The sequence below is a fragment of the Mauremys reevesii genome, linkage group 7, assembly GCF_016161935.1.
Source record: "Mauremys reevesii isolate NIE-2019 linkage group 7, ASM1616193v1, whole genome shotgun sequence".
Classification (NCBI taxonomy): domain Eukaryota; kingdom Metazoa; phylum Chordata; order Testudines; family Geoemydidae; genus Mauremys; species Mauremys reevesii.
In genome coordinates this window covers 1,187,445-1,204,042 of record NC_052629.1, presented here as the reverse complement: position 1 = coordinate 1,204,042, position 16,598 = coordinate 1,187,445, and the positions used below count along the sequence as shown (strand labels likewise).

Genomic DNA, 16,598 nt, shown 5'->3' with positions numbered 1-16,598 from the left:
TCCTCCCCCCCCGTAGAGCGCCGCAGGGACCCTCCCCTCTGTAGAGCGCCGCAGGGAGCCCTCCCCAGCTTTGGGGTGCGCATGTCAAACACGTCGCCAAACGGGGGCGAGTTGGGCAAAGACTGATTCGAGGCCCGTCCTGCGTCAGCGTGAGAGACTCGGCGGGGCTGCACCCGAGAGCTTCCAGTGGCAGGGCTGCACCCGAGAGCGGTGCCACCCCCGGATGGGAGACACAGCGACTCCAGCCCCACGAGGGGCGGGCGCTACGGGAGGTCTCCCGCCCGCCAGCCCGGAGCTCGGGTGGAACTTGGGCGGGTTCTGCTGCCACAGGCCGTAGTGGAGACGGCCCTAGACGCTGCAGCTGGTCAGTTTATCTGCCCTGCGCCCCCAGGGCGCTGTGGTGCTCACGGCTGAGGTGTGACCAGGAGCAGGGCCTGGGATTGGCTGCTGACCATGGGAAGCGGTTGAGGAAGGAGCCATGCGCAGAGTCCCAGGCCGGAGAACGTACGCGGCCGTGGGAGCCGCTTGTGTTCCGTGGTTCAGCCAGGAGCCAGTGACGCGCTCAGTCAGGCCGAGCCTGCGTGGGGCACATTGCTGGGCGCAGGCAGCTCGTCCGGCTGGCAGCCCAGAGCCGAGCCCACTGCAGGGCTGGGCTGGCAGACGCAAGGGCCCCCGGGAACAGCCTGGCCCTGGGGAGCCGCTAACTCCACGCTGGGCATCGCTCGAGCGCTCGGCCCAGCTCACCAGCAGCTCTGGGCTGGAGGCGGGCGAGCCCGGGCCGGTGCTCTCCCCTGGGCAGCACGTGCCCTGCTGGCCTGACCTGCCGTGGCTCTGAACAGCAGCCCCAGCACAGAGCCCGTGGGCCCACTTGCTCCCCTGGAGCTCTGGGTCTCTGCAAAGAACAAACAGCCTCTCCGCCCCCCCCCATTAACCAGGCACCCCCCCAAGGGAAACTGAGGCACGCACCACTATTCACACAAAATATTATGGACAATTCCCACTCCATCCCAGCCCCCCGCCCCCCCCCCCCAGGGCCAGACACCAGCCTTCGACTTGCACAAAACCTTTATTAGTGACACGCTAGTGCTTGCACAAGTGGTGCTAGGCCCAAGGCCACTCCTGAGATGAGGGGGACCTGGGCCCCACAGGCACAGGGCGGGGCTGGCCCCAGGGGGGGCTGAGGTAGTTGGCCTGGGATGGGATGCGGAGGCAGGCTCCTGCTGGAGCGTGAGTCGTGGGGCCCTCCCCTGTGGGGCATGGCTGCTGGCTCGGACGGTGCCCCCCGGGCGCTAGGCGAGCGCCAGCCCCAGTTGCCCTCCAGCCCAAATAAATACCAAGGCTCCCTGAGTGCAGTCACGGCTGCCCCAGCCCGGGAGAGCCAGGGGCCAGTGGGACGACAACCAGGACTGGGCAGGGGGGCCCTGGCCTGCCACCCCAGCACGGGCCCAGGAGAGAAGCTGCCCCCCCAGCACAGCGGGGCCTTTGCGGGGTGCTCTCAGGGGAGCCCCAGGGCTGGCAGGAAGGTGTGACCCCCACCCCCCACCCCAGCCTCCCCCCGTGGCTGCTGGGCAGGGGGCAGCACTCAGCCCCACAACACCCCCGTTTGGGCTGCTCCCCCGGCTCAGCTCCACCCCACGTGCTTCAGATGAGGTTAGTGGCCAGGCGCTGCTGCTGCTCCAGCTCTCGCACTGCGTCGGCGCCGTACTGGTCACCTGGGGAGAGGAGGGACCCGCGTGAGTGGGGGACCCACACCCCCCCTGCCTGGCCGAGCGGGAGCGGGCCCAGGGCCTGTCCACTGGAGGCTCCCCAGGGGCGTGCGCACTGCGCTGTACGCTGCCCTCCTCAGCCCCGGGCTGGGCCGGCTGCGCCTCCTGCTGCCTCCCACAGGGCCCGTTTCTGGGGCAGGCACAAGCACCGCTCGGGCCACCGGGGCCCCACCCGCTCTGAGCCGCCCGGGGCCCCGCCCGCTCTGAGCCGCCCGGGGCCCCGCCCGTACCTGTGCGGCAGCCGTGCAGCCAGACGCGGTGCCCGTCGTACTTGCACTGGCACCTCATGACGTTGTTGGAGAAATCGGACTCTGCCACCTCGTGCTTGGGGTTCACGACCACCTGGGGAGGAGGAGAGGGGAGGGCAGGGAGCCCGCGGGGCCCAAGGCCAGGAGTGCAGAGCTGGGTCATGGCTGGCTGCAAACAGGAGCCTGGGCTGGTGCGAGAGGGACGGGGGCCCAGCCTCCCACCAGGGCAGCCAGCGCCCCAGGCCCCCTCCCCAGCCGCAGGCACGGCCCAGACCCCCCGCGCAGGAGACGGGGCTCTGGCCTCTGTCACAGGCTGGCGGGTTCCCACCCTGGCCAGCTCCCTGGACCGCGCCAGGCCCCGGAGCAGGCCATGGGGTTGGGGGGGGGGGGGGCAACACAGCCTGCTGGAGACGCCCTGGCCCCGGAGCAGGCCTGGAGAGGGGGGGGGGGCCACAGCCTGCTGGAGACGCCCTGGCCCCGGAGCAGGCGGGGGAAGCACAGCCTGCTGGATACGCCCTGGCCCTGGAGCAGGCGGGGGAAGCACAGCCTGCTGGAGTCGCCCGGCCCGGGCAGGCGGGGGAAGCACAGCCTGCTGGAGACGCCCTGGCCCCGGAGCGGTGGGGGGGGGCACAGCCTGCTGGAGACGCCCTGGCCCCGGAGCGGTGGGGGGGAGGGCACAGCCTGCTGGAGACGCCCTGGCCCCGGAGCAGGCGGGGAGGGCACAGCCTGCTGGAGACGCCCTGGCTCCGGAGCAGGCGGGGGGTGGGGGGCGGCACAGCCTGCTGGAGACGCCCTGGCCCCGGAGCAGGCGGGGGGGGGGGCCCAGCCTGCTGGAGACGCCCTGGCCCCGGAGCAGGCGGGGGCAGCACAGCCTGCTGGAGTCGCCCCGGCCCCGGAGCAGGCTCTGGGGTGGGGGGGGGCAGCACAGCCTGCTGGAGACGCCCTGGCCCCGGAGCAGGCGGGGGGGGGGGGCACAGCCTGCTGGAGACGCCCTGGCCCCGGCACTGGGCTCCTACCTGCAGGACGTAGCTGCCGGGCCCCACGTCGCTGATGTCGACCCACTGGCAGTCGATGTCGTGCCGGTAGGTGTCCCAGCACCCCGCACTCACGCCCTGCTCCCCAAAGTTGGCACATGCAAAGCGCCGCTGCAGCCCTGGGGAGAGAGATGGGGAGGGGAGAGGCTGACTCGGGCAGCCCCCGCCTCCCTCCCCCTACAGCCCCTCACACACCAGAGAGCTCTTCCTTGGCGAGCTCCTGGGGGGGGTCCAGCTAGGCCAGGCCCAGCCTGTCCCAGCAGGGGGCGCTGTAGGGGGCGGGGCAGGGCAGGGCGCTGGCTGTGTGGGGGGCTCCCAGCAGGGGGCGCTGTGGGGCGGGGCAGGGCACTGGCTGTGTGTGGGGCTCCCAGCAGGGGCACTGTGGGGGTCGGGGCAGGGCACTGGCTATGGGGGCTCCCAGCAGGGGCGCTGTGGGGCGCAGGGCAGGGCGCTGGCTGTGTGGGGGGCTCCCAGCAGGGGGCACTGTGGGGCGGGGCAGGGCTATGGCTGTGTGTGGGGCGCCCCGCCGGGGGCGCGGGGGGGCGCTGGGCCGGGCGCTGGCTGGGTGGGGGGCTCCCAGCAGGGGGCGCTGTGGGGCGCAGGGCAGGGCAGGGCGCTGGCTGTGTGGGGGGCTCCCAGCAGGGGGCACTGTGGGGCGCAGGGCAGGGCACTGGCTATGGGGGGCTCCCAGCAGAGGGCGCTGTGGGGCGCAGGGCAGGGCAGGGCGCTGGCTGTGTGGGGGCTCCCAGCAGGGGCTGTGGGGCGCAGGGCAGGGCAGGGCGCTGGCTGCGGGGGGGGCTCCCAGCAGGGGGCGCTGTGGGGGGCAGGGCAGGGCTCTGGCTGTGTGGGGGGCTCCCAGCAGGGGGCGCTGTGGGGCGCAGGGCAGGGCGCTGGCTGTGTGGGGGGCTCCCAGCAGGGGGCGCTGTGGGGGGCAGGGCAGGGCGCTGGCTGTGTGGGGGGCTCCCAGCAGGGGGCGCTGTGGGGCGCAGGGCAGGGCACTGGCTATGGGGGGCTCCCAGCAGGGGGCGCTGTGGGGCGGTGCAGAGCGCTGGCTGTGTGGGGGGCTCCCAGCAGGGGGCGCTGTGGGGCGCAGGGCAGGGCAGGGCGCTGGCTGCGGGGGGTGCTGGTGCTGAGGAGGCCCTGGAGGGGTTCCCGAGAGCCCGGCCCGTACCTGGGGGGCAGTTGGTGTCCTCGAGGCAGAAGCTGGCCTTGTGCCCCTCGGCCACCCTGGAGCCGTTGAGCGTCAGCAGGTCGTAGTGGGTGAAGACCTCGATGCTGTGGTAGTGCCTGTGGGGGACGAGAGAGGGCAGGGAGCCAAATGCACCAAGGGGGGGAGGGAAGGAGCAGTGCCCCCCCCGACCTGCTTGGTGAGCCGGGGGGGGAGGCTGGAGGGTGCCCTGGGTGTTTCGGGGCAGCCCCCGGCCCCTGCAGTGGGCAGAGCCTTGGCAGTGCCAGACCCCTGGCCGGGGAGGGCAGGGGGAGGAGAGGAAGGAGCTGCCGGGGGTGGGGGCTGGGGGCTGGGAGCCGACGGCTGGCCCCAGAATTACAGCTCTGGATCTAAATAAAGCCGTAATGACAGTCCTGGCCCAGACGCTGCCAATTACGCCGGGTGGGGCCGGCACCACAGAGCCAGCTGGGGAGCAGGACACGCAGCCAGCCGGGGGCCATGTGGGGCCCAGGCGTGGGGAGACCGGGCGGCACATGCAGGGGCCCTGCTCTGGGGCAGCTCGTCTGCCAGGCCAGAGGCTCCCAGGGCAGCCTGCTGCACTGGGGAGCTGGCATGGCCTGGGGCCAGCTGCTGGGGGGCCACACTGCCCCAGAGCCCGGCCGTGCAGCCGTGCGGAGTGGCGCTCACCTGTGGCACTGGTGCCAGACCCAGGCGTGGCGGCCGGACTGGGGCCGGAAGTCGGCTCGGCCCAGGTTGTGGATCCGGGAGGAGAAGCGCAGCAGGCGCCGGTGCCCGTCGGGCCAGTTGGCGTGGTCGGCCGAGCGCGAGAGGCAGCGCTCCTCGTGGGCACAGTACAGCATGGCGAGCGGCCGCTCCTCCAGGTAGCCCGTCTCCTGCACCAGCTGCGCGTCCAGCACCAGGTCCGGGGCGGCTGCAGGATCCGCGGGGTCAGGCTGGCCTGGCTTCCCTTGGGCCGGGCAGGGCCCCCGGCACCTGCAGCCCAGCTACAGGCATCTGCTCCCCTCCCCGCCCCGGCACCCCCGCAGGCAGCCGCGTGCGACTGAGGACTCGCCCGGCTCGGGTGGGTGAGATCGGCACGGCTGAGTGCCGAGGAAATCCCCAATCCTACCCCCGCCCCGGGGACGCGGCCCCCGCCCACCCCCACAGGCTCCTGCTGCCCCTGCGAGCCCCTCCCCGCTGCCCCGCTTACTCCTACAGGCTCCTCCCCTGCCCACCCCCACAGGCTCCTGCTGCCCCTGCCCACCCCTGCGAGCCCTCCCGCTGCCCCTGCTTACTCCTACAGGCTCCTCCCCCTGCCCACCCCCACAGGCTCCTGCTGCCCCTGCGAGCCCCTCCCCCCGCTGCCCCCGCTTACTCCTCCAGGCTCCTCCCCTGCCCACCCCCACAGGCTCCTGCTGCCCCTGCGAGCCCCTCCCCGCTGCCCCTGCCTCCTACAGGCTCCTCCCCTGCCCACCCCCACAGGCTCCTGCTGCCCCTGCCCACCCCTGCGAGCCCCTCCCCGCTGCCCCTGCTTACTCCTACAGGCTCCTCCCCCTGCCCACCCCCACAGGCTCCTGCTGCCCCTGCGAGCCCCTCCCCGCTGCCTGCTTACTCCTACAGGCTCCTCCCCTGCCCACCCCCACAGGCTCCTGCTGCCTCACGAGCCCCTCCCCGCTGCCCCTGCTTACTCCTACAGGCTCCTCCCCTGCCCACCCCACAGGCTCCTGCTGCCTGCGAGCCCCTCCCCGCTGCCCCCACTTACTCCTACAGGCTCCTCCCCTGCCCACCCCCACAGGCTCCTGCTGCCTGCGAGCCCCTCCCCTGCTGCCCCTGCTTACTCCTACAGGCTCCTCCCCTGCCCACCCCCACAGGCTCCTGCTGCCCTGCCCACCCCTGCGAGCCCCTCCCCCCGCTGCCCCCACTTACTCCTACAGGCTCCTCCCCTGCCCACCCCACAGGCTCCTGCTGCCTGCGAGCCCCTCCCCCCGCTGCCCCAGCTTACTCCTACAGGCTCCTCCCCCTGCCCACCCCCACCGGCTCCTGCTGCCCCTGCCCCACCCACCCCCGCAGGCGGGGCCCATCACTCACTGTCGGTGCAGCTGACCCCGGCAGAGAAGCGCCCGCCGCCGGCTGGGCAGTGCACGGGGCCGTGGCGCTGGCATTGCTGGATGCTGAGCTCGGTGCCTGTGCAGTGCACGCCGCTCATCACCACCTCGCCCGCCTCCGGGCTGCCCTGCCAGTACCAGGTCTCCTGGGGAGAGAGAGACGCCCCAGTGCTCAGTGGGGACACGAGAGCCCAGGGCCACCCCCCGACACCAGGGTCCCCCCATCCCCTCCCTTGATGCCAGGCCCCCATCCCGCCCCTTGACATCAGGGCACAAGGCCCCTTCCCACCATCCGCCCCAGCAACATCCCCTGACACCAGGGCACAGGACCCCCCCGTGCATCCCCCCAAGCCAGGGCACAAGCGCCCCCCCCCGCTGTGGGACTCACCTGGAGGGCGTGGCTGGCGAAGCCCAGCCCCAGCTGCCTACAGACCACCATGGCCTCGTTCAGCCCCCACCGTTCGCCGCACACGGCGCCCCACTTCAGGGCGCCCCCCACCGGCACCAGCACTTCCACCACACCCTCCTCGGGGCTGCGGCCCCCCGCCAGGCGCACCTGGGCAGAGCAGGGGTTAGCTGCCAGCTCCCCTGCTCCTTAGCTGGGAGATGCTCCTCCCCCCTGCCCGGGGACAGCCACTGGAGACCCCCACCCCAGCTAGGGGCACCTGGGGACCCCCATGCCAGCTGCCAGCCCCACCCCATATGTCCTCCGTGCCATTCGCAGCCTCCTTCAGCCTATGGCATCCTCCTTGCGGTGCCCTGTGCCACCCTCTCCTCCTGCAGAGCCCCTGTCCCCACTCCCCCAGACCCCCAAGCACCCCCCAGAAGTGTCCCACGGCACCCAGTCCCCAAGACCTCCCAGCACCCCCTCCCCCAGGCCTCTCTGCCCCACTGTACCCCATGGCACCTACCCCACCCCAGGCTACCCGCTCCTCCGTGATGCCACACTGCCCCCTCCCTAGCCATGCGCCCCACACCCCTGCCCCCCAGCATGGAGGACAGCCCCCAAGGCTGTGGGGGGGGCCTCACCTGGCTCTGATAGTCCATGTGGGGCACGTTGCACCGGACGGCAGCGTCGGCCTCATGCCGGCAGCCGCTCTGCGCCGCATCCTGGAAGCTGCATTCGTGGAGCGAGCGCTCGTAGCCCGTGCACTGAACCTTGGTCATGTGGATGGGACCCAGGCCTGGAGCCAGAGGCCAGCGTCAGCGCCGGGGCCAGGGCAGCCCGACTCACCCCTGGCTAGCACCGAGCTCGCCCAGGCCACCCCCGGCTGCCCTGGCGCCGCCCGAGGGGCTCCCTGCACAGGGCCCGTTAGACCCTCCAGCCTGTCCTCCTGCAGGGCACTGGCCAGAGCCCCCCAGCCCGAGAGGCCTCGGGGCTGAGCCACGGAGAGACGGGGAATCCCCCCCTCCCCCCCGAGAGCTTGTCCTGGGGCTCCCCAGCCGCCCGGCTCCTTGGGGACTGGACCGGGCCTGGCTGCGCAGCCAGCTGCTGGTCCCTGGTGTGCCGGGCCAGCTCCCCGAAGGCCTCGCACGCCGGGATCCATCGTCCCTCCCAGACACTGCACAGCCCGAAGCTCTGGGCTCTCCCCGCCGGTCCTGCAGCTCTGCTCCATTCCCTGGGGCGCCCAGCCCCGGACCCCCCGTGCCGAGGGACCCCCCGTGCCACCCTAGAGCTCACCCTCAGCTGCTCGTCCGCCCCAGCCACTGCTCCTGAGACACAGCACATGGGAGCGGGGCCCAGCCCCCCACCACAGCCCCCGGGGTCCTGCTCTCCCCCCCGCCCCCGTAGCACCGCGGCTCCCCACGCGCTGGCTCCTTCCAGCCGCTCACCCTGGCCCAGCTGGGCCCCCGCCAGGGCCTGCCTGGCCGTCCCGTAGCCCAGCTGCCGACACACCACGCTGGCGGCGAGCAGGTCCCACTTCTCGTCGCACACGGTGCCCCACTGGCCATGCCGCAGCACCTCCACCCGGCCCTCGCCCACCTGGGCGCCAGCCCGGAGACGCACCTGGGGCCCCTGCGAGAGAGGGGGCTGAGGTGGGTGTTCGTGCGCACCCCCCCACACTGGGCAATGGCTGGGGTCCCGCCTGTCCTGGGGCGCGTCTCAGATCTGTGGCAGGCTCTGTCCTGTACCCCATTCCCTGTAGCCAGGGCCCCCCACAGCCACCTGCCCCGCTCCCACAGCGCCCCCTGCTGGGACAGGCCGGGGCTGGAGCAGACAGGAGCCCCCCCACCCCACAGCGCCCCCTGCTGGGAGGGGCCAGGACGGGAGTCACCGGAAGCTCCCCCCACAGCCAGCTCCTGCCCCGCTCCCCACAGCGCCCCCTGCTGGGACAGGCCGGGGCTGGAGCAGACAGGAGCCCCCCCACCCCCCCCCAAAGCGCCCCCTGCTGGGACAGGCTGGGGCTGGAGTAGCCGGGAACGCCCCCCGCCCCCCCCTCAGCCAGCTCCTGCTTCGCTCCCCCTCCGGAACCGTTGCTCAGTCTGTGCTCCTGACATCAGTCCCAAGAGGAACCATTTTCCCGCCCACGCTGCAGCGCTGCCCGTTCCTCGGGGCTGGGGGCTCTCACGGAGACTCCCCCCGCCCCTCAGACCCGGGGCTCCAGCAGGGCTCACCTCTGCCCGCAGGCCCTTGCGGAACGGCTTGGCCTTGGCTTTCTGGAACTCGGGGCCCGGGACGCAGCTGGCGACGGCGTGCATGCCGTGGGCGCAGGCGGGCCGGCGCCGGGCGGCAGGGGACACCTGCACTGGGCAGTGGGACAGGTGGGGCTCCGTGCCCAGGCAGCTGACCCGGTGGATCCAGAACGCGTTCTTCTGGCTCAGGCTCCTCAGGCTGCGAACCGGGGGCAGGGTCAGCTCATGCCAGTTCCCGCCCAGCCCCAGCGCCACCCCATGAGACGGGCGCCCCCCTCCCACCAGTGCCCCGTGGGCAGCCTGGCACCCGGCAGGTCGGCCCCACGGGGGGAGCCCAGGCAGGGGCGGGTCCCTACCTGGACTTGGGATCCTTCAACTTCAGGTTCCAGAGCTTCCTGCAGGGTTAGAAAGGGCAGGTCAGCTGGGGCCATGGGCAGCCCCCCACCCCCTCTGCAGGGGTCGCCGTGCCTCCCACCCCCTCTGCAGGGGTCGCCATGCCCTCCACACAAACCCCCTCCGCAGGGGTCACCGTGCCACCCACCCCACCCCCTCTGCAGGGGTCACCGTGCCCTCCACCCCCACACGCCCCCCCCGCAGGGGTCGCTGTGCCCTCCACACCCCCCCCGCAGGGGTCGCCGTGCCCTCCACCCCCTCCTCCGCAGGGGTCGCCGTGCCCTCCACACACCCCCCGCAGAGGTCGCCGTGCCCGCCACCCCCTCCACACCCCGCAGGAGTCGCTGTGCCCTCCGCCCCCCCTCCCCAGACACCCTGCCCTGCAATTGGTTTCTACCCTTGGATCCAGGACTTTACGCCCCAGGGAGGCCCGTGACCCAAAGCACACGCGTGTGCAACACTCAGCATTCTTGGACCCCTCCCACTCCATCTCATCTAAGCACCCTAGACTGTTGCGAGGGGACGGCCCTGACACCCCCCAGCCAGCCACACGGCCCTGTCCGCAGGCAGCTCCCCTGGCAGACCCCCCTAGCCCGGCAGGCCTGGATTTGCCTAGCAGACCAGCCCCCCCGGGCACACTGGGCACAGGCCCCCCCTTGCCCCGCTCGGCACACGCCCGCTGCACCCGGCGCTACCTGTAGAAGCCGGTGTTGAGCCGCTTCTCCTGGGGGAAGCCCAGCATCCCACACACCACGCGGCTGTTGTTCCTGGTCCAGCCGGCGTCGCACACCTGCCTCCAGCGCCCCTCGTGCTTCACCTCCACCACGCCCTCACTGACGGGCACACTCAGCTTCGCCCAGGCCAGGACCAGCTTGAGCCGCACCTCCTCCAGCCTCCTTCCCTGCCCCAGGCCAGATACCGGGTGAGATGGGCCCAGGAAACACGGGGAGCCCCTGGGGCCCAGGCTGTGACCAAGTGGGGGATTTTTTTATTTTTTCTGTGTTTCCCAGTGGTTTGCATGCGGGGGCGGGGGGGGACTCAGTGTCCCTGGGTGTTACTGGTTTAACAGGGGAGGGAGTTTGTTGGGACACAGGACCGGAGAGGGACTTGGGACCCCGGCCGATGGCCTGGAGAATGGAGACTCCAGCGACTGGTGACCTGGTGACCCAGCTCAGGAGTCGCAGCCGGTTCTGGCCAGTGGGGGGGCAATGGGCTGCAGGGAGACAGGACCCCGGTGACCTGACCAGCTGGTTCCAGCCAGAGGGGGGCTGAGAGGAGAGGGGGGCCCAGGACATCCTGTTTACGACCCTGTTTCCCTGGAGAGAAGCCAATGGACAGAGGGGGCCTGGGGCCGGGGATATCAGCTGCCCAGCTGGGAAGCAGGGGGGCTCTGGGCTGGAGGGGGAGCAGGCAGAGCCCCCCTGGCTGCAGGGGGACTGGGATGTGCTGGGCTGAGGGAGGCCAGGCCTGAGGCCCTGAGAGTTTCCTGTGCTGGGTCCAGACGCTCAATAACCCCTCCTGTGTTACGCTGGGGGAGAGTCGCTCCGGGCTAGAGAACGGGTGGGAGAGGGAGCATTATTCCCTCCGGAGGGCGGAGGCCCCGGGGGTCCAGAGCGAGGGGACTCCCTGAGGGGGCCCACGGCAGAGACAGACGTGCTGAGGCTCAGAGAGGTGCGGCTCCAGGAGGCGGAGGGGCCTGGCCCCGAGAGAGAGGGGCCCCCCGGGAAGGGCTGTCGCACTGAAAGGGGCCCCCCCACAGACCGCACGGGGACCAAGAGTGGGCACGACCTGTGAGTCCGTCACAAGGGAAGACGGCACTCGGGGGTGGGGCTGACAGCAGCTTTGTAGGACTGGGGGAAGCAGGGCAGGGCAGGGCAGCGCATGGGGGTGAGTCTGGAGGTGTGGGGGCAGGATGCCCAGGGCTGCGGGTCAGGAGTGAGGGGCACCGGCAGAGCTGTGGGGAAAGGCCAGGGGAGGGATAGGAGGGAGCAGGGACGGGGAGCTGAAGGCTGGAGTAACAGGAAGGGGCCGGCATTAACCAGACCCTGCACTTGCTCCTATGCACGCACGTGCACACACGCACACGCGCACACACACGCACACGCACACACACACGCGCACACGCGCACTATCTCCGGTCAGTATCTGCAAAGCGCATTGTCACAGTACCATGAGAACAGGGATGTTTCTCCCGCCCCCCCCCAGCTTCCCCCCTGCAGCAGTCAGGGAGGCCGGACCCCTCTCCAGCAGGGGGCACTGCAGTGAGCGGGGCAGGAGTGCTGGGGTGGGGCAGCTCCAGGCAGGTGCTGGTGATAAGCACAGGCCAGGCAGGGCAGCCTGAAGAGACGGGCCCCTGGCAGAGGTGCCAGTCCCCCCATGGCAGCAGAGATCTGCCCCCCTGGGCTGTCCGCCCCCCCAGCACTCCTGCTTTGCACCCACTGGGGCTCCTGGGGGAGGGGCGCGGGCCTGTGACAGGGGTCAGAGTGGCTGAAGCTCGGAGCCCCAGGCGGGAAGCGCCCCCAGCCAGCCCAAGCAGCCCCACGGTCCCCGCTCACCTGCAGGCCGGGGGCTGGGCCCAGGGCGCGAGGGCCCGGCGGGTGCCGAGCCGAGCACACGACGCCGGCGTCCTCTCCGTGGTGGCAGTCACTGACGCCCCAGCCATTGGAGTGGCACTCGGCCAGGGAGCGCTCAGTGCCGGCGCAGCGCAGGTTATCCAGCCAGACGGGGCCTGGCGCAGCAGAGGCGGGTCAGTGACGGGCCTGGGCCCCCCATGGGCTCAGCAACAGGACCCCAGGCTGGCAGCCCCCTCCCCCAAAAGCATCAGGGGGGCTCCAGGGGACTTGCTGACAATGGGGTACTAAACGGGATGCCCCCAAATTACTAGCAGACACCCCACCCCCTGGGAGAGCTCAGGGGCTGTGCTTCTGACCACGTCACCCGCCCCCCGCTCCCATGGCACCCCCTGCTGGGACAGGCCGGGGCTGGAGTAACCGGGAGCTCCCCCCACAGCCAGCTCCTGCCCCCCTCTCCACAGCACCCCCTGCTGGGACAGGCCGGGCCTGGAGTCACCTGGAGCTCCCTGCCCCAGCCAGCTCCTGCCCCCCTCCCCACAGTGCCCCCTGCTGGGACAGGCCGGGGCTGGAGTAACTGGGAGCTCCCCCCACAGCCAGCTCCTGCCCCGCTCCCCACAGCGCCCCCTGCTGGGACAGGCCGGGGCTGGAGTAGCCGGGAGCTCCCCCCACAGCCCGCTCCTGCCCCCTCTCCCCCGCGCCCCCAGCGGGGACAGGCCGGGCCTGGAATAACCGAGCTCCCCGCCCGCCCCTGCCCCCCTCCCCACAGCGCCCCCTGCTGGGACAGGCCGGGCCTGGAATAACCGGGAGCTTCCCCAGCCAGCTCCTGCCCCACTCCCCACAGCGCCCCCTGCTGGGACAGGCCAGGCCTGGAGTAACGGGGAGCTCCCCCCCCCCCGCCAGCTCCTGCCCCCTCCCCACAGCGCCCCCTGCTGGGACAGGCCCGGGCTGGAGTAACTGGGAGCTCCCCGCCAGCTCCTGCCCCCTCTCCACAGCGCCCCCTGCTGGGACAGGCCGGGGCTGGAGTAACTGGGAGCTCCCCCCACAGCCAGCTCCTGTCCCCTCCCACAGCGCCCCTGCTGGGACAGGCCGGGCTGGAGTAACTGGAGCTTCCCCCCCCGCCAGCTCCTGTCCCCCTCCCCACAGCGCCCCCTGCTGGGACAGGCCGGGGCTGGAGTCGCCTAGAGCTGACCCACAGCCAGCTCTGGGCCTTGGGGAGGGGAGAGTTCTGCAGCTGGGGGCTCTCACCCCATCTCTCTGCCCCACCCCCAGAAGCCCACACTCCACTCTAGGGTAGCCAGCACCCTGCACCCCTCCCCGCCTTACCTTCCCCTTGGCCATACTTGGCGCTGTGGGCCCACGTCACGGCCGACTCAAAGCCCAGCTCCCTGCAGGCCACGCTGGCCACGTGGATGTCGAAGTCGTCGTCGCACACGGTCCCCCACTGCCCGTCGTACAGCACCTCCAGCCGCCCCTCGCCGGCCTGGCTCCTGGCCCCCGCCAGCCGCACCTCAATCCGCGGGGGCTGCTGCCAGCTGGGGGTCGCTAGGCACAGCAGGAGCAGGGCGGGGACGGGCCCGGCCAGCATCACTGATCCTCCACAGACAGACACCTGGAAACAGCCTGGCATGGCCGGGGTCAGGGCTGGGGTCCCCAGGGGGCAGGGTTTGGGATGGGGCCTTTCCCCTCTAGGGGTGTCACCCTGCTCCCCTCGGGGCGTGGACACACGCAGCCCCCGGGTGCCAGAGAGTCACAGCCTGACACACGAGCGCGAAGCCCCGCGAGGCCCTTCCCCGGAGCTGGGGGCACAGGGGGAGCGAGGGCCCCACAGACCAGCCCCCCAGGTAGCTGCTGGCAGAGAGCCAAGCAGCGGCGGATGGGAGGAGGCGCTGCCCGTGCCCAGCCCTGGCACTGCCACCCGCTGAGCCACGCAGCCAATGCCCCAGCAGAGCCCCCTGCCCAACCCCGGCACTGACCCCTCCCCCACCTTAGCCAGCACCCCCCCCTCCAGCCACCCGAGCACCCAGGTGTGGGGGCAGCCCCCAGGGCGCAGAGAGCGGCCGGCCCCAGAGCCCAGGCTGCAGCGTGACCCGCAAGCCCCTGCGACAGGCGCCTCCATGCAGGAGCTGCTGCCCCCTGAACTGCTCCCAGCCCCCAGCCCGCCTCCCCGCCTGACACCCCCACGTTCTCCCACCAGCCCAGTGCCCCCCTTGGCCCCCCATCTGCCCACTGTGCACCCCCCAATGCCAGCACAGCCCCTGCCTGCCCCCAATGCCCCCAGCCCCAGCCTGCCCCCTCATCCACCCACCGTGCACCCCGACAGCCCCCCATCTCCTGTGTGCCCCCCTTGGCCCCCCATCTGCCCACTGTGCACCCCCAATGCCAGCACAGCCCCTGCCTGCCACCCAATGCCCCCAGCCCCCAGCCTGCCCCTCATCCACCCACCGTGCACCCCGACAGCCCCAGCCCCAGCCTGCCCCTCATCCACCCACCGTGCACCCCAACAGCCCCACATCCCCAGCCTGCCCCCTCATCCACCCACCGTGCACCCCGACAGCCCCACAGCCCCTGCCTGCCCCTCATCCACCCACCGTGCACCCCCAACAACCCCCAGCCTGCCCCTCATCCACCCACCGTGCACCCCAACAACCCCAGCCCCAGCCTGCCCCCTCATCCACCCACCGTGCACCCGACAGCCCCCAGCCTGCCCCTCATCCACCCACCGTGCACCCCGACAGCCCCACATCACCCCATCTCCTGTGGGCCCCCCTTGGCCCCCATCTGCCCACCATGTGCCCCCAATGCCCCCACAGCCCCTGCCTGCCCCCTCATCCACCCACCATGCACCCCGACAGCCCCCAGCCCCAGCCTGCCCCCTCATTCACCCACCGTGCACCCCCGACAGCCCCGCCCGGTGCGCAGCGCCCGGCACCAGGGCCCCGATCCGGACGCTCCCCGCCACTCACCGCGCGGGCCGGGCCGGGCAGGGCCGAGGGGACGGACGAGCTGCTGGGCACCGGCCCGCCCGGCCTTTTATCGCGGCAGCCGCCCCGGCCCCGCTCCGGGCCGCCCCCGCCTGAGCCCGGCCCCGGGGAGGCTCCGCCAGCAGCCTCCGCACAGGCGGGCGCAGAGCCAGCGGCTCCGGCCACCCCCTGCGCCCCGGGCCGCGCCTGCCTCCCAGCCCCGGACCGCCACCGCCCCAGCCGGGACCTGATCCCCGCCTGCTCAGGACCCCGCTGGGCCCCGACCCCGCCTCCACCCCACTGGGACCCCCGCTGGGACCCTGATCCCCGCCTGCTCGGGACCCCGCTGGGCCCCGACCCCCGCCTCCACCCCACCGGGACCCCGCTGGGCCCCTGACACCCGCCTCCACCCCACTGGGACCCCGCTGGGACCCTGATCCCCGCTGGGCCCCCGACCCGCCTCCACCCCACCGGGACCCCGCTGGGACCCTGATCCCCGCCTGCTCACTGGGACCCCGCTGGGACCCTGATCCCCGCCTGCTCGGGACCCACGCTGGGCCCCCGACCCCGCCTCCACCCCACTGGGACCCCACTGGGACCCCGACTGCCTTCTCCTGCCCCGGACCTTGATCCCCGCCTGACCCCGCTGCCCCACTGGGACCCTGATCCCCGCCTGCTCGGGACCCCCGCTGGGCCCCCCGACCCCCGCCTCCACCCCACTGGGACCCCCGCTGGGACCCTGATCCCCGCCTGTTCGGGACCCGCGCTGGGCCCCCGACCCCGCCTCCACCCCACTGGGACCCCGCTGGGACCCCCGACTGCCTTCTCCTGCCTGCCCTCCCGACCCCCGCGTGACCCCCACTGGGACCCTGATCCCCGCCTGCTCGGGACCCGCGCTGGGCCCCGACACCCGCCTCCACCCCACCGGGACCCCACTGGGACCCCGACCGCCTCCTCCTGCACCCCACTGGGACCCAGATCTCGCCTGCTCGGGACCCCGACCCCGCCTGCCCCCAACCCCTGCCTCCACTCCACTGGGACCCCACTGGGACCCCAACTGCCTTCTCCTGCCCCGGACCTTGATCCCTGCCTGCCCGCCCGACCCCGCCTGCCCCACTGGGACCCTGATCCCGCCTGCTCGGGACCCCGCGGGGCCCCTGATCCCCGCCTCCACCCCACCGGGACCCCCGCTGGGACCCTGATCCCCACCTGCTCGGGACCCCTGCTGGGCCCCCGACCCCGCCTCCACCCCACCAAGACCCCACTGGGACCCCGACCGCCTCCTCCTGCACCCCCACTGGGACCCAGATCCTCACCTGCTCGGGACCCCGACCCCGCCTGCCCCCAACCCCTGCCTCCACTCCACTGCTGGGACCCCACTGGGATCCCCAACTGCCTTCTCCTGCCCCCACCAGGACCCTGATCCCCGCCTGCTCGGGACCCCGCTGAGCCCCTGACCCGCCTCCACCACACCGGGACCCCGCTGGGACCCCGACACCCGCCTGCCTTCTCCTGCCCCCGCTGGGACCCTGATCCCCGCCTGCTCAGGACCCCGCCTGCCCCCAGCCCCGCCTCCACCCCACCGGGACCCCGCTGGGACCCCCGACACCCGCCTGCCTCCTCCTGGGCCCCCACCCCGCTGGCCCCCTGATCCTCTCCTCTCCCTTGCCAGGCTCCCCAACTGCCTGCCCCCCGCTGGGCCCCCCCGCCGGCTGGG

General features: G+C 72.6%; 1 protein-coding gene across 4 annotated transcripts; it reads right to left on the bottom strand.

Moving 5' to 3' along the window:
* Positions 1-1,571: 1,571 nt before the first annotated feature.
* LOXL4 (lysyl oxidase like 4) lies at positions 1,572-14,910 on the bottom strand. 4 transcript variants are annotated; one of them, XM_039481268.1, is made up of 15 exons: positions 14,885-14,910; positions 13,245-13,530; positions 11,904-12,076; positions 10,044-10,249; positions 9,312-9,350; positions 8,938-9,154; positions 8,155-8,338; positions 7,351-7,505; positions 6,710-6,877; positions 6,305-6,467; positions 4,904-5,147; positions 4,220-4,335; positions 3,031-3,167; positions 1,997-2,108; positions 1,572-1,712 (listed from the first exon to the last, which is right to left on the bottom strand). In XM_039481268.1, exons 2-15 carry the CDS (start codon positions 13,504-13,506, stop codon positions 1,642-1,644), a joined length of 2,247 nt encoding a protein of 748 aa, XP_039337202.1. In that variant the 5' UTR covers positions 13,507-13,530; positions 14,885-14,910; the 3' UTR covers positions 1,572-1,641. The 4 variants fall into 4 exon arrangements, with proteins under 4 accessions (XP_039337202.1, XP_039337201.1, XP_039337203.1 ...); XM_039481267.1 differs by having other exon boundaries at positions 13,245-13,541; positions 14,885-14,907; XM_039481269.1 differs by having other exon boundaries at positions 6,305-6,464; positions 13,245-13,541; positions 14,885-14,907.
* Between the last annotated feature and the right edge of the window lie 1,688 nt (positions 14,911-16,598).

Bases quoted from the DNA above. Each gene is read 5' to 3' on its own strand.
- LOXL4 (XM_039481268.1), bottom strand. From the start codon at position 13,506: ATGCTGGCCGGGCCCGTCCCCGCCCTGCTCCTGCTGTGCCTAGCGACC. The intron at 12,077-13,244 runs GTAAGGCGGGGA...CTGCTGCGCCAG, and splicing joins CAAGTATGGCCAAGGGGAAG to GCCCCGTCTGGCTGGATAAC. The intron at 5,148-6,304 runs GTGAGTGATGGG...CGGATCCTGCAG, and splicing joins CGGGGTCAGCTGCACCGACA to CCGCCCCGGACCTGGTGCTG.